The sequence below is a fragment of the Alexandromys fortis genome, unplaced genomic scaffold, assembly GCF_014885135.2.
Source record: "Alexandromys fortis isolate MF-2015 unplaced genomic scaffold, M_Fortis_MF-2015_v1.1 scaffold_40, whole genome shotgun sequence".
NCBI lineage: Eukaryota > Metazoa > Chordata > Mammalia > Rodentia > Cricetidae > Alexandromys > Alexandromys fortis.
In genome coordinates this window covers 11382423-11398535 of record NW_026067966.1, presented here as the reverse complement: position 1 = coordinate 11398535, position 16113 = coordinate 11382423, and the positions used below count along the sequence as shown (strand labels likewise).

At 49.5% G+C, this 16113-nt stretch overlaps 1 protein-coding gene and 1 long non-coding RNA gene across 6 annotated transcripts in view; one reads left to right on the top strand and one right to left on the bottom strand.

The window, feature by feature from the left end:
- The first annotated feature begins 4438 nt into the window (after positions 1-4438).
- Positions 4439-16113, top strand: part of Nrp2 (neuropilin 2) — a 113508-nt gene continuing 101833 nt past the window's right edge. For 2 of the 5 annotated variants that reach the window (XM_050154352.1, XM_050154351.1), the window contains exon 1: positions 4447-5429. In XM_050154352.1, the coding sequence (XP_050010309.1) occupies positions 5357-5429 (73 nt within the window). In that variant the 5' untranslated portion in view covers positions 4447-5356. Of the gene's footprint in view, positions 5430-16113 lie in introns of all 5 variants that reach the window. The other 3 variants (XM_050154353.1, XM_050154354.1, XM_050154350.1) reach the window with 3 other exon arrangements.
- The window catches only part of LOC126508882 (uncharacterized), a 4891-nt gene continuing 1904 nt past the window's right edge, over positions 13127-16113 (bottom strand). The window contains exons 3-4 of the long non-coding RNA XR_007593987.1: positions 15368-15501; positions 13127-13516 (exon numbers count right to left, since the gene is read on the bottom strand). This is a non-coding gene — a long non-coding RNA (uncharacterized lncRNA). The remainder of the gene's footprint in view (positions 13517-15367; positions 15502-16113) is intronic.

Here is a 16113-nt window from a genome sequence, read left to right as displayed (position 1 = left end):
ACCAAAGCTCACTCCAGCATGTGACAGCTCACAAAGCTGGGAATCCGGAGCTCACTGTGCAGCCTGCAGGCTGTTCAACAGGTTGGCGAGGGGCCTTTCCAAGTGGCTCTGGCCTAAACCTCTTCCAGGAACACTGTCTGATTTTGGAGTCTTCACAGCAGCTCAGCTTCCTGCTGTCTTAGAAGGCCTCTCTCAGGGTTGTTTACTCTGGCAGGGAGGGTCCTAGCAAATCTGGTCAGTTTCAGGGGCTTCCGGAAGCTGTTTTGAGTTGTTCCCTCCTGGTTTAAAGAACTTCCTGGCCAGCACGTTTTGATCTCAGAGGGAACCATTACACAACACAGATGAAAAGCGTGGGTTCTCCATTACGGTGGGGAGTTGCTTTGGAAAAATCCTCCTTTAAAGGACGGGGTTGGTGGGCTGGGTCTTTTTGATGTTCCATAGCTCCAAATGTACATAAATTATCACAGCAGAGGGAACCTTGCATTTTGAGGAAGCTAAGGAGAGGGGAGGAAGCAGACTGGCTTCAGGAACTCGGTTTGCCAAGGGATATTGGGATACATTTTGTTGTCGCTTTCTTGTTCTTGTTTTCATTTACAAAGTTCCCTCCTATCAGATTTAGGTCTAAGACTGAAGAAGACCCAAGATACAAAAACACAGCAATTAGGAATAGAGGAGATTTCAGTACTTCATGAAAACCTGCAAGGATTCCGGGAACTCACCAAATACAGTATCGAAAAAGAAACATCTTGGTGGTGCTCAAGAATGTTAAGAAACACAAATGATTGTTTTCCAAGTAAGTGTTTTGAGCGTGGGGGTGGGGGTGGGGGTGGGGCGGGCTCCTATCGATCAGAACCCAGAGTTCAACGTTAAACAAGAGAGAGAATACAAAATGAGCATCTATTACATTTTAACCAAAGGTTTGCTTCTGGGACAGCTGCAGCTAAACATTAACTGGGACAGAGCAGTAAATTACAGATTAAGATGCAATTATGCCTCCTATCTCCCCCTTCCAGGGTGAGAGCTTGTCGATATGAGGGCTCCAATAAGGGAGCACCATGTGACAGGTGGTGTCTATTGTGGAAGCATGAAACTTCTGGAGCCTTTAGATGCCGCGTTCCCAGGAGGCAGAACGCCATGCCTGTCTGGTTTCATGCCCCCTGCATCGTCACACATCTCTGAACAGTTAATACGATCTGATGAACCCAAACCGAAAACCGTACCTGAGAGGCAGCTAGCAGCAACCAAGGGCTGTGTGGTGAAAGAGCTGAATTCAGTGCCACAGACCCCACTGACGGGCCCTCCCCTACCCCAGGTCAACTTTCAAGTGGTTCCAGAGTAGTCTAGACCCACGGCTTCTCAAAGTCACAAGAAAAGCCAGAACATCCCTGCCATTCGAGCCCTTTAGTGGATATGTTCTTGGTGGGACTCTCCAGAAATCTGAAACATCAGACCCCATCTGAAAAGTGTTCAAAGAGGAAGTGTGAGGGAATAATTCTCCAAATATCCTTCAATAGAGGGTATATTGAAGGCTGTTCAGTAAATGTCATATTTCAGAATTATTGCTCACTTGGCCTATGGGTCTTGGCAACAGAATCACCTAAAATGTGTGTGGGGAAAAAAAATTCTGGATGCCCAGAAATCCTTCCAGACTAAGGGAATCCAAGCTGCAGGAATCTGATGTCCAAGGACCTGAATTTTTAACACCTGCCTTCTGTGAGTCTGATGCCCCGCAGTTTGGGACTGTATGGCTGGAAATCCCCTAATGTCCCACAAGGGACGGCCAATGGCAGCTTTCTTTAGCATCATCCTTAAATTTTGTGTTCCCCCAACCCACCCTCTCCACCAAAGGAATGTATAGTATGGCTCTCTATTATTTTCCACAATTAAAAAAAATCATATGAGCGTCCCAGGTGAGTGAAAGTCGTGGTGAGGAATCCGAGCTTCACTGTTAGCTGATTGGGCCCAGTTCTGTGTTTCTGTTTACAAAACTATCCAGGACTTTTTGTAATCTAGAGTCGGGGATTCGGATGCACAGGGAGAACTCTGGAACCCTGTTCTTCAACCACCTCTGGTTAAAGGCAGCAGAGATTCCACCCTAGATAAAAGCAGTGTAGATAGGCCCCAGCCAGCCACAGCCACGTTGTTTCTGCTCCGGAATCCTAAGCGAAAGCAGTTCTAAGCCGTCCAGAGACCATTGAGATGTTGCTCAGAGTGGGCCAGAGGAGAGCAGCCTGATTCTTGAACTTTCCCCGCTCTGCCGAAGCCCTTTGAAAGGGCAGGAGCTCATCACCACGTGTAGAGGCCTTTGGTGGCATGGGCATTATTTATTGAGTGCTGCCCCCTAGAGGATTGTTAAGGCCTGGCCACTTGGAGTCCCCAGGGCGGGGAACCAAGGCTTTCTCCCTGAGGCCATCTGCAGAAAATGAGGCCTTCAATCCAGAGGGCTGCAGTGAGGTCTTACTTGAAGACACACGGAGGCTCCCAGAAAGCAACTTAGCGCCCCCTTTAGGACACCTCTGAAAAAAAAAAACGAAGCTTCTTAATGACGGAAACATGATCCTGGAATGGAGCACTTAAAATTACTCTGACTTTTCCCAGAAGCCTGGAGAACCCTGGAAGTAGCCAGATGGGGGTCCTCAAGCCTGAGGGCCCAAGACAAGCAGTCCAGGGCTGTCGTCCTGACGGTTTCCCAACGCACTTTGGTTTTCTTTCTTTCCCGTTTTGTCCATTCCCCTTACCTAAACCCTCTTTGTCGTGTACTTAGAAACCCTCCAGTCGGGGCTGGACTGGTTTGGTATATCTGGAGAGCAGTGCCTGCCGTGACACTAAGTAACTCTTTCCTTGCAGGCCCTCTGAGTGCAGATAGCGTTATTTGTCCTTAGATTAGAATTTTGGCAGCAGCTCAAACTGGGATCTGTGTTTGAGGTCCAAAATCCAGGATTCCCTCCCTCTTCAACAAATAATTGGGACTAGGAGTCGTCCTTTACAATTGGACTTTAAACCAGGAAAGTAGATCTGGAGCTTTTAGTGATACGGATTTTCCTCGTAAACCTAGAAAAGCAAACAGGGAAAGGGAGAAAAAGGGAATCAAAAGGTGTGTGTGTGTGTGTGTGTGTGTGTGTGTGTGTGTGTGTGTGTGTTGCTCTCTGGCAGAACTCAGGGGGCCTCTGACACCTGCCTTTGTGTTCAGGTATCTAAGATTACTGCCCTGTGACACTCAGCCTGTGGACTCCCACTGGAAATTCCCCTCTATGGCATCACTCAACTAGTGGTGAATCACTTCTGACTCGGTTTTGTGTGGGTTTATCTCCACGTAAATAAGAGTGAAGTGAGAGCTACCTGGATGTGATCAACAAAGCTAATGGCAAGTCCTGCTAAGGAAAGAAACCACCCAGAAGAATCCTCAAGTGCAAGCCAGGGAGAAAATGGTATAGTTAGGTGTGTGTGTTCCTCGACACCCAGACTTTATATTTCTTGATCTGCAGGCTACTAGGGAAGGGATGGCAATGTTAGCCAGGTGTGCCTGGTGAGGGTAACAGTTGGGGAACACCAAACCACCCTTAGAAATATAGATGTGAGTGTTTCCCCCAACTGTTAGCTTACAAGCACACGTTTAGACAGTTTTCATGCCTCCACTTAAAAATAGTTACCATAATGCCATTTTCTTTCTGTCAACACGGTGACCACATTTCCTTGGGGAAATATGAGCAGAAGTAGTTACAGTGGCATTTCCAGAGGCCTTCATCCACCTGTACTATGTGCTGAAGCTTGGAGGTGTGTTGGGGGGAACAATTTTATTGCTTGGAGAAAATTTTTATTGAATAAAATCGTTCCTCATCTTAAGATAACTACAAGTTAAGGGCGCAGGGGTAAGTAAATCCTTACCCAGGTAGCAAAGGAGTCTGCTTGCGACACAACAAAGGGTCTGAGTAGTAAACACAGGAGTGTTTGGTGTTTGCTTCAGCTGGGGCTGACAGTGTGTGTCGCCTCCACGCACTGCTGCCTCTGGGACCACAAGGCTGAGCCACGAACTGATTCCATACCCCAAACACAGTCCGCCATCCAAACTCCTCCTGTAACGCCAATGCAGGTGGCACTGTGTTGAATCCTGCGTGTGTGTGGCATCAGAGTTTAGGAATTTAGGAGGAACAAACATTTCCTGGGCTCTGCGGAGTTTCCCACCCGGCAGGGGTAGCTCGCCCTGAAGGGAGGGCGCTCCTTCCTCGGGGTGTGACACACCCGCAGCCCTGCACAGAGGTGCGCGGGGCGGGGAGGAGGTGCGGGGTGGGAGAGGTGCAGCGGTGTGCGAGGCACCTTAACTTTGATCGCGCGGCCACGGGGTTGTGAGCCACCGCCGCCCCGCCCGATCTGGGTGCCGCGGCCCTCGGCTCTGCGCCGCGCGCCTCCGCCGCTGCCTCTTTAATCAGGAACACAGAAGGGGCGGGCCCTGAGCCGGCGCGTAATCGGATCGCTCTGCCGCGGCTCTGACATCCACATGCTGCTCGGCCTGAAAAGGCGAGGGGGGGACCAAGAGTGGAGGCAGAGGAGGCGAGCGAGGCATCAGCCCGCAGCCCGCCCCCGGCACATCCTCAGAAGAGCAGACACTCGGCCAGCCGCTGGGTGAGGTGGAGGTGAGGGCGGGCGCCAGCGAACTCGGAGAGCCGCGCGCACACTCGCGGGCGATCCCAGCCGCCGCCGCACCCGCAGCAGCACCAGCAGCACCGGCCGCCGCCGCTTCCTGCCTCGCACTCCCCTCGAGAGACTGGCCAAGCGGGTGTAGCTGCCTGGGGTGGCTCCCGCTAAGAGAACCGGGCGAGGACAAGAGCCGGGAGGCTAGCTGCCTACCACTCCGCCTGTCCAGTGGTCGGTGTCTCTGCCCGCGTGTGTGTCCCGGTTGCTGGGGGGACCTGTGTCAGTTTGCGCCACTGAGATCACACAGCTGCCTAGGGGCCGTGTAATGCACAGGGCAAGTCTTGGCTTTCATTTTTATTATTATTACTATCTTACGCTTGGCTTTCGGGAAACCCTCGTGATGTTGTAGGATAAAGGAAATGACACTTTGAGGAACTGGAGAGAACATACAGGCTTCTGGGTTTGAAGAGGAAACCGGTCCCCGCTTCCCCCAGCTTGCTCCTTCTTTGCTGATTTCGGGAGCTATCACCCAGTGAGGTGGGGATTCCAGCAAGAATTAAGGTGAAGACAGACTGGCCACCAGGACCAAGGAGGGAAACGCTGATCATTAGAGACCTTTGCAGAAGACACCACAAGGAAGAAAATTAGAGAGAGGAAAAACACAAAGACATAATTATACGAGATTCCACAAACCTGGCCACGGAGAAAGCCTCTCTCTCAAAAAATGGATATGCTCCCTCTTACCTGGGTTTTCTTAGCTCTGTACTTTTCAGGACACAACGTGAGAAGTCAACCAGGTAAGCCCTTCAAAGTTTTTTTCTATATTTTTATGTGGTTCCCCTTTAAAGGCCACTGGTAATGCAGAGAAGCCACGCAAAACCGCTCTGGAGGAGGCTCCCTCAATGCTCAATAATTTAAAGGGAGATCTTTACACCACCAGGGCTGCGAAGCCCAACTTTTCTCTCTTGCTAGGAGAGAGAGAGAGAGAGTGTGTGTGTGTGTGTGTGTGTGTGTGTTTTGTAACAGAATTTGGCGGTGTTCAGATGTCACATATGGACTGAATCAAAGGTTTAAAAATACTACAAAGCCTTTGCATTACAGTTTTGGGGATTTTTTTTTCCTGTCTTGAAGCAGAACACATCTCCCTTGAGTTTCTTCAACCTAGACAGTGAAACATAAATCATTACATTCCCTCCACTTAGCTACATTGAGCAATGTTGGCTGAAGGGCCTGGAGGGAAAGCCTGAGTCTAGCTTTGGTTTTCAGATGTGTGGATTCTTTTCAGGATGGGTGGGTACCTCTCGGAATCAGAAGACTGAAGTTAGCTTACAGCTAAGATGGGGCTTTCCTGTGGGCAGTTGGTGGTCCCCACTCTCTCTGGAATCCATGTGTTTTCCGGGAAAGCAAATCATGTTCTTTAAAAAATTTACTAAAAAAAGAAAGAAACTGCATGCCCTGGAAGGAAGGTCTCTCCTTCTTGTGAAGTGGTTAGAAACTTTTGAGTGGAATTTGTTCCCAAGCACTGCCAAAAAGGGTGTGTGGACACAGGCTGCAGAGATAAGCACGGTGGGGCCTAGGATAGTCCAGGGCCGGCTTTTGTGGAGTGCGACAAGGGATACCTCCTTGAAAACAGGTCTCTGGTCTCAGGGAATGCGGTTCTTCCTCCCTGAAATTGCTCCGGGGATGGGGTGGGGGATGCCTTTCTCTGCTCCGAGACAGTATCAGGAACTGACAAAACTCTTAGCAATCGCGGCTACAGGTGACTGTGGGTGGGATTCTATCTACAGGGAAACGATGAGAGGAGGAAGGAGGAAAGGCAAAGACACTTGGAGAAGTGTTTTTTCCTCGAGGCGCTTGGGAAGTGACAACCAGCCGCAGTGACGGGACTCACTCCCCACAGCCACCCCGCAATCCTGCGCCGTGCTTAGCCGGTCCTGAGGAGAAAGCTAAATGCTTTACCAGTCTTCTCGTCCCTTCCCCAACACACACCTACAACCACTTATGTGGGAGATATGTGGGTTTTATTTTTGCTATCTTTTAGGTTTGTTTGTTTTGGGGGCTGCCTTTGAGACTCAAATCCAAGCCTTTGCCGTTCCTTCCCTGCGGTAATTGGTTCTACAGGCATGAGCTAAGGGATGGGTGCAGGTCCGTCCTGGGGGAAATTTCTGGGCCTCACATTTGGTCTTGCCTTAATTCTGAATTCTCAGCTTGAATTGAAATTAAATTACCTCCCACGGACCTGAATGCTGCGTAAATTATGTATGTGTGTGGTTTGCTGTGTATGTGTGTGTGCTCGCGCACACACATGCGCGCACGCGCGCGCTCCTTGAGAATGCCCAAGGTATATTATGTATTCAGAATCGGACTCCGGTAGGCCCGGGTGTGCGAGTGGGCACTCACTGGCACACACACCATACGGACAACTTCGGGTTCCCCGTAATGTGCAGAGCGGAAGGGGTTGTGAGGACTCGGGGACCATCTCCTATCCCAGATGTTCGCACATCTGTCCCTGAGCGCAGCATGGAGCATGTGTACATGTGTGTGTACAATACCAGCTCGGACCCACTCCTGCTCTGCCACCTGCCTCCCGCGCTCTCTGCAGAGCCCCCCTCCAATCCCAATCCCTGGTCTCGCTGCGTCACTTCCAGCGAAGCAGGTCACTCACTAGAAGACCGTGGGCAGCCTCGGACCCGGGATGGGATCCGCCCAGAGTAGTTATTATCCCGCTCCCCGAAAAGGTGATCGATCACCGGTCACAGTATCAATCGAGCAACTGACTGGTACCCGGAGACCTAGCCCGGGTGGCCAAGGGCGAGGCCAAACTAGACCTCTGACTCACCCTATGTGCGCCCGCCAGGAGGTGGGTTGGTCCCGGCACTACGGCGGCAGCGGGAACCTATTCCGAGAAGGAAGTCAGGGAAGAAGGTGGCGGGCACACGTGGGGGCAACTGAGCAAATACCCGGGCAGTCCCTGGCAGCTGGAAGGCGAAGTGGGTACCGTGCACCCGGCTCCCAGACGCGTAGCCTCCAGCCCGCTCGGAGCCGGCGAACTCTGGGGAGCTGGGCTGGGCCGGCGAACTCTGTGGAGCTGGGCTGGGCCGGTTCGGTGCGCCCCCTCCTGCCCCCCACGCTGCACTAGGCGCTGCAAGCTGGCCGCAGCCCTTGGAGAGCTGTCTTGTAGAAGCTGAGGGTCTGAGGCCGAAAGGTCCCCGCGCTAGCCAGGCGGGGCGGCAGGAAGCCGGGGTGGGATTGCAGCACCGAGGGCGGAGAGAGCGGGAAGCAGCAAGGCAGCCTAAGCCGCAGGAATGCGCGCAACTCGCACAGCCTGCGGGAGCACAGTGCGGCTAGCGCCCGCCTGAACACACGAACAGGTGAAGAACACGCGGCGCGGGCATCCACGTGGCCGAGACGTGGGCGCCCCCCCCCCCAGCGCTCCCACACACACCCCCCATCCCCCAGAGCCGTCCCTACCGCCGCATCGATTTGTTTGGGCTACGCAGCAGAAACAAAGCTGAATAATCCATAAACATTCTATTTCCAGCAAAAGCAGAACCAAGGCCGGTCCCCTTCTCCTCCAGACTAAGGATACCCCCGGGTAGGAGCCTGCGGCATTTCCCTGATGCTGCCCAGTGCCAGAAAGTTAGGTCGTGGCTGCGGCTGTCCTCCAGAACAGGCACTGCAGTCGCCTGCTGGTGAATTGTGTCCCCCCCCCCCCCCCCCTTCCTGGCTGCCCGTGTACACGTGGGGAAAAAAACGGTGTTCACGACCGATGCTTTAGTTTCCCTGATTGATTTCTTTTTAATATCGACACAAGTTAATGGAGGCGAGGCGCGTTATGATTAAACGGCTGCCCCCACCCTTCGCCTCGTACTGACTGCGTCCCTAGTAAGTCCCACAGCACCTAGGCAGCATCAGAGTGGAGGATACAAGTCAAGACTGTCCTAAGGTGGGCGTTGCGTGTGTGAGGAGGCGGAGGATTAGGCGACACTCTGGGAATCTCCGGGTCTCAGGGCACTGGAATCTGCTTTCCAGATCGCTTAACCGATCCTCCCACTCTTGCCGCAGCTTCTGCGGCTCTGGCTAAATTTCTTCTGGAAGGGGGAAGGAAGTGGACGCAGGGTTTATTGGCGTGGACTGCCAGCTTGGCTCGCTCCCTCTGCCTCCTTTCCTCTTCAGTTTCTAACAGAGAGGAGAGCCCCCTGGCGCTAGCCATTCCCCAGCAGCTCTGCTCCACGAAATTGCTGTGGTTGAATGGATCCGCTGGGGCTTTAATTCTACCAGGAAATGGCTCGGTCTCTGCTTTGGGTTCTTCAGAAGGTGGCAACTCCCCGACTACGCCGCCCCCCTCCCCCAGCTCCACGAGACCCATGGCTTGGGGCCAAAAGAAGCCAGACCCCATAACTATCTCCCCCCTTCCTTCTTACTCCAGGAGATCTTTGATCTGTGATGGCCTTTAACACCATTGCCATGGACACGGGCTGACTAGGTCAATTCAACCTTCAGTCTGAGCTGAGTGATCAGATAAGAGGTGTAAATTGGCTGTGGGAGACAGGTCCGAGTTCAAATAAATCCTCTAAGAAAAGCAGTGATAGTCCAAGGGCTTGGTGCGGGGTTTGATGCGTGTTTTTAGACTGTCTCCCCCAGAATGTTCCATAGCCGCGGATGGATAGAATCATTTACAAGTAAATAGTAAACTCCCGGATTACTAACAGACAGCCTACTCCGAGCCCTGGGGACGGTCTCCTGCCCTCATTGAGTAAGTGCCCAGTCACCTTTTCCCCAGAAGCAAGCACTGGAGGTGGTGAGGCTGTAACCAGTTGCCAACTGAGTACACGGTATAAACCCGAGGAGAGCGCCCCACGGGGCTTCAAGGCAGGCCCTTACTTGTCCAGGATGCACCAGGTAGAATATAGTGAAGGCCCAGCAGCACCTCCGGTGTGAGGTTTTATGTCAGCCCATGGAGCCCTCAAAGCATTCATGGCAAAGTGTGAGATTGGAAAGCTGTCGGGACTGGAGACTGGGCTCTCCGGAAAGGGCCCCTGTTGCCTACCAAATGGCTCCAGCCCCTGCTATTCAGTGGATAGTGGGTACTCTTCTGCTTCTTATAGATCTAGGGGAAGAGTGCAAAGACCAATTCCTAGGCAATGAGGCATGAAGGCAAGCAGCAGTAACTGGGGAGGGGGAGGCAGCGGGGGGGGGGGGGAAGAAACCAAGGTCCCAGATGTTTTTCATCTCATTCAACTCTTCATTAAAGCAATTAAAAGAGTGAACCGACCAAGTGAGGGACGATTCCAGAGCCAGGCTTAGTGATGGTTTTCAGAACATGTACCCCAAAGATCCAGTCTGGAAAGATACAGAGGTGGGAGTTTGCTGTGCAGAAAGCACAAAGCATGTGACATTAAATGGATGGGGCCGAGTCACAGCCACCAAGGAGAAGGTGGCTTTGTTATCTGAACAGTGGAATTTGAGTCCCCTTTGCCTCAAGCAGGTAAGGAAAGTAACCTGGCCAGTCCTCGTTTCCTCTGGCCTCTTCTATAAAACACTCCACCCCCTCTTCTGATAGGGGCCTTGCTCCTTCTATAGAAAGGCAAATTGCAAGATTGTGAATCAAATAGAAAAGCCAGTTTACCCAGAATCAAATTTACTGTTATTTTTTTTTCTTTTGACAAGCATAACACATTTGAAATCCATTGAACAAAGGAGTACTAAAGAGTGACCTCGGAGCAGGAGTTCATAGTGGCATGAACATATCTGAGGTATTTTCTCATTGGGCTATCATTTGCCGGATGAGGTATCTACCTTGAGTGACAGATGTGTTTTCTGAGCCCCAGGAGTTAGCCATTGTCCTGTTCCTTCCAGGAAAGGACTTGCTTACTGCTAGCTTTTGAAAAAGATAACTAACCCATTTCTGGAAGACACTACAAAAGTTGTGTGTGTTCCATGCCCTCTTTCTCCCCCAACTCTGAGTTCCTACCGCATTTCCCAAGACTATCTGTCGTGTAGAGAAAGGGCCCAGCGTTTAATGGTTTCATTCCCAAGCAAGGTGTAGTGGAGTTGGATTCCAGGACACGCTGGCCTTGTCCTGTGGCTGGCCCAGGAGAAAGCTTCTAAAGGTTTAGGAAGCTGTCAAGTTTAGATAAGACTGAGCCCTTATCCTATGGGACCTTGGTTGTATTAATAAGGAGAAATTAATTTTTAACCACTGGGAACATTGCCAAATTATGTGACCTTTGGCAGACCAGCTGTGCTATAAAAATAAATCCCCCATTTCTGAAAATGCTGTTTCTCTCCAGTAGAACAATAACAACGTGGCAGTTGGGACAGAGACGCACAGGCTGCAGAATAAAGGGGAGGAATGAGTGTTTACAAAAAAAATTAGAAGAAGTCTGTGATGTTATGAAACGTGACCACCAGACCTGAGCGTCCTACCACCCTCTCTCCCGTGGGAGGACTTCCAGAATACAGGAAAGAGTGCTGGCCAAACAGGGAGCCAGGAGCCTGTGCGTATGCAGGCAAGGGAGAAGGTGCTAAGTGCTTCCAGCCCGCTCACGCCCAGTCTTGAACACATCCCTCATTGTTCACACTGGCTGGTTACTGGCATGGGCAGAAAAAAAGGGGTATTGACTGGGGCACAACATTTATCTTTCCCTAAATGCCACCAATAAGTGTCACTGGAGTTTGAGAGCGCTGGTGTTGGATCACTTAGCTTCTCAATAATTGGGGGCTGGCACTGTATTTTAAGTGCTCTTTGCCACTAGAGCACTTAATTGGTTTTTGCCTCAGTTTCCTTATCTGTGAAGGGTGTGTTGCCTACCCAGGATGCTGTACCGCATGAACGGTACACATAGGACGGATGCTTGATGAGCCTGTTCTGCCGTCAGTCTTGGAGACAGCTACAGTGGGGTTAGCCATCTCATGCTCACACACAGCACTCTCCAACAACTCGGGGGTGGGGGGGTATTTCACTTTTGTGAGATTTATTCATTCTCAGCTGCTCCCTCACTGACCCTCGTGTGTGTGTGTGTGTGTGTGTGTGTGTGTGTGTGTGTGTGTGTGTGTTGTAAGCACCAGTTTCTCTCGTTCACAAAGTTCTTCACAGGCCAGTCGCTCCTGCTGGATTTCATCTCCACAAAGGGTCGTCTTCTCTTTGCATCCTTTCACTTCCGTATTCTATTTTCCATGTTCTTGCTTTCACTCCTACCCCTTCAGATCTGTCTTTTTTTCATTCTATCCCGCATCCCCACCCCTTCCATCATCCTTCCTGACTGGAAGTGTGCTCAGCAGGGAATGCTGTGTTTAAGGCACTGTTTCAAATTTGTAATAACTTATTCTCGAGCTTTAAGTCCCTTCAATAACTTAAGTAAAAAAAAAAAGTCATCAGAAAGACAAAATAGCTTTTACCCTGCAAGACCCTTAATAATCCCATTTCCCTCTGGGTCTTTATAAAAGAGGCAAGACCTAATCCAGAAAAAAAGAGGGGATGAGTGACAATGAAAGGAAAGCTCTTCCCATCTGAGAGAGAGAGAGAGAGAGAGAGAGAGAGAGAGAGAGAGAGAGAGAGAGAGAAGAGTGTGTCTCTGGTACCCTGCTCCCAGCCCCCAAAGATGTTCTGATAAGTAGCGTTGGGTTCTGGAGAGAGCTAGTCCTCGAAGAAGATAAAAGGAATTGCAAATTACTGGACCAAACGATCATAATTGTGAGAATAAATGGAGGGAAAATGAAGCAGATGTACCCTGAAGGCAGAGTAGGAGCCAGCGATAAAGGCACAGGCCAGATTTAGTGCTGAGAGGCCAGTTGAAGACACATACAAGACTACGCACAGTGGCTCACTGATGACGTTGTGGTTTCGCATCTTGCCGATACTACTGATAAACAAATATTTGGAAGTTACCTTTTCGAATGAGAAGGGACAACTAACAATAAACAATCAGGAAAATATTATGTTTGCTATTGCCAGATACAATGTGCGTTGCCACTGAACTTCCTCATTACCTAAGGTGAGGGTGTCCTTGGAGATCTAGTTCACATCAAGTCCTCCTTGATCTATGCCTGTGTGCTATTAGCCCAGATGATTAATCTGCCACTTTAAAGTCTGTATTTAATAGCAGTTGATGATAGAAAAGGAAGGGTAGTGGCTGGTGTTTTATAATTTGTGGTAAAATGAATTTTTGATATCTGGTGATGCTCTATTGTGATAAAATATAGTTCTACTTCCATCTTAATCCCTTAATTGGCAAAAGTTCATTGGATCGGACTGTTGGGAAAACTGTGGATTTGGTCACGCAGGGCTTGCCAAGGATGGGTGGGGAAGGAAGGATCCTTGGCTTTGGGTGGCTGGTGGCACAGCAAAGTGGATGAGGTCATCTGAACTTTTAAGTTCCTTAGAAGATGCTCCTGACTTTGGCTTTTGAGGTAGAGAAGGGAGGGCAGTCCCTGGCACTCCTGGTGTGGAAGTGAAGAAGGGTCCAGTACAGGTGAGATTTCCAGCCAAGGAAGCATTCAGAGGAAGGGGCAAGTGGCAGCAGAGACATGCTCACTGGGTTTGTTTAGGGAAGCTGTAGCTTAGGATACATGGTTAGAAATGGTTGCCAATAAAGTTAGAAATGGTGGCTTGGGCTTAATTCAAGACCCAATTTGCAAGGCCAGGAGTTCAAGTTTCATGTGCTAACCAAGGGGGAGCAATTGACATTTCAACCCAAGCTTTAGTTCATCCAAATAACTGAAAATATATTTTTTATTAGCTCCCCCTCCCTTCCTTTGGTTATTGGAGATACCTCAAAATTATTCTTCTTCTGTTTCCCTTCCCAAACGTCTGTTAAAATGGTCAGGATTTGTAATCCCAGCTCTCTCATCAATGGCATCAAACCTGCATTTGCAATGAGGTCTGGAAAAGAGCAGACATAAAGACAAGCTAATGGCGTTAAATCTGCTGCCCTATTGGAATTGCATTTGTTTATGATATAAGGTGACATATAACAAGGTTACCATAGGTGGCATGATTGGAGGTCAGGGGAGGCAATCACATCAAACCCACATTTTCCCAACTAAGTGCCTGGTCATTTTTAGCATCCAGATTGAAGGGGAAGAGGCGTGCCAAAGGCCCTGCTTCAGCCCTGTCTCCCAATTGTGTCCAAGGCAAGCTGAGGGTGGGGAACAGAGGGTTTGCTCTGTTTCTCCCTGCCTTCCATACATACAGGCTTGCTTCCTCTCCTGCTTCTGGCTTCGTGTCTCCCTCCCTTCCCAGATGGTCCTTTTATTCAGATTGTGAACTTTATCATGGCAAAGGTTCCAGGGCATTCTCATTTGCTGTGCCTTCAGGAGTGCATTGCTCACTGCCACCGCCCCATAAATTGAGTAGATTGCACCCCCTCTTAGTTGCCTGAGGAAGTGGTCAAACGGCCGGTCACATTCCTGGGCTGATGGATTGGCTCATTTCTTCCCAGCTTAAGCCAAGACATGGATTTTATGAGACTGTTTTGTGACAGGCTGAAGTCACTTCGAATAAAGCAGCATCTCCACGAAGCTCTTCCTGAGTCAGTGAGCAGAATCTGGCTAAAAATCCAAGCAAAGGCCGTAGATGGTGAAGGATTTGCTGCTGCTGCTGCTCTTGGTCTGAGTTCTCGTGCATCCCTGTTGTTGGCACGCTCACACAAGGAACTGTGTCTCCATAATATTTATAAACAAGCAGCCAGAGAGCCAGTAAGAAAGCTCCCGTTGACACCGTTAACATGATGAAGAGAGACATTCAACTCTCCATAATGCAGCGTAGCTATGCTCAAGTGGAGGTGCCAGCGTTTGTTTCAGCTTTACCAAGTAAATGAAGCAAAAGGTAACACCTTGTAACACCTCAAACATGTGACTTGTTGTCTTGGAAGGAAGTAACTCCTTGTAATTTGAGGTTGCTTTACAGGTTATAAGAACTTTACCCCAACTCATGGCACAGCCTTTGAATTTTAGAACTAGAAATAACCTTTCAGAGGAGAGTCTCAGCATGGTCTGCTGACTTACCCAAGGCCCCCCAGCTTGAGAGTGGTGAAACTAGATTTGATTACGAGGCTCTTTATCCTCACCCAGTGCGATTCCAGTTAACTGCCCAGAAACAGCAAGTGATATGAGAAGGTCGCTACCTCCTGTTTAAGTAGGGGAAGAAGAGCATCTTCTTTGCCTTGCTATGAGTAATTAGGTGGAAACAGTGTTGTGGGATTCAGGGCAGGATGGAATTATGTTGTGAGTAAAGACTGAGTTGTAAAAAGTTTCCAAGAGAAGTGGATACAGTGGCCCTCAGGTAGATAGCAATCCTACATGCCTGCAAGGAATAGTTCTACACTCCCAGCAGATGCCTGAAACCATGAATAGTGTCCAGCTTAATGGACTACACCTTTTGCTATGCATATCTACTAGTGATAAAGTTTAATCTAAAAATGAAGCACAGTAAAAGATTAACAATAGCTAAAAAATAAAATATAACAATTACAGTTGCATGCCACAATAAAAGTTATGTGGATGTAGCCTACCTATCTATTATCTACCTACCTACCTACCTACCTACCATCATCTGTCTACCTATTGATGATGCTGTGTGCTATCACACAATGAAGCAAATAACTCAGAGTGACTGGACAGCAGTGTTAGGCTGGCGTTGACCTCCTAACCATGCGTCAGAAGGAGGATTATCAAGGCATGGATGTCACTGACCACAGGTAACTGAAACCACAGAGAAGTGGGGGTTACTCACACGAGAAATAGATGTCTCCAATCTGCCTTCTTGTCTCCGTGCCGTGTTAAAATCACAGACAGAAATCTAAGCTCAGTGGGCTTCAAGCAGATCCAGGAGGTCCCAGAGAATTCCATGAGAAATGAGGGTAGAGCCTAGAAGCCAAAGTGACTTTCTTAGCTTTCTGGTTCCTTTCCTTGGAACAACCAAGGTGAGTTTATTTTTTACTTCCGTTGTTCTTTGGTATTCTGGGCAGAGTTTTTATCCAAAGGGAAAGAACATGACAATTACACAACTAATACAGTCCATACCTTGAATTAAATGTATAAAGGTGAGACCCTGAAAGACTCCACTCAAGTAAAAAGTAAGCTTCTCCCCTTGTTTGGCCAATGTCAAGCGCCCACCTTCACTTTTCATGGTAAGCACACACATGCACACACGCTTACATGCTTGCACGCATAGGCACACGCACCTCACTACTCCCAGAGTCGTTCAAGTACCAACTGTTCCTGCTCATGTTTTTTTTCAGCTCCACTAACCTGGGGGACTATATGGTCTTCACCAGCTGCTGAAGCCAACCATCAGAATTCGGATTATTTAAAAGTCCTCACCGCAGGGGCCTGGAGAGATGGCTAGTTAAGAAGACTTGGTGCTCTTACAGAGAGGGTTCAGGTTCAGTTCCCAGCACCCACATGGTCGCTCACAACCTTCTATAGCTCCAGGAGAGTTCCGGGAGATCCAGTGCCCTCTCTGACCTCCAATATATA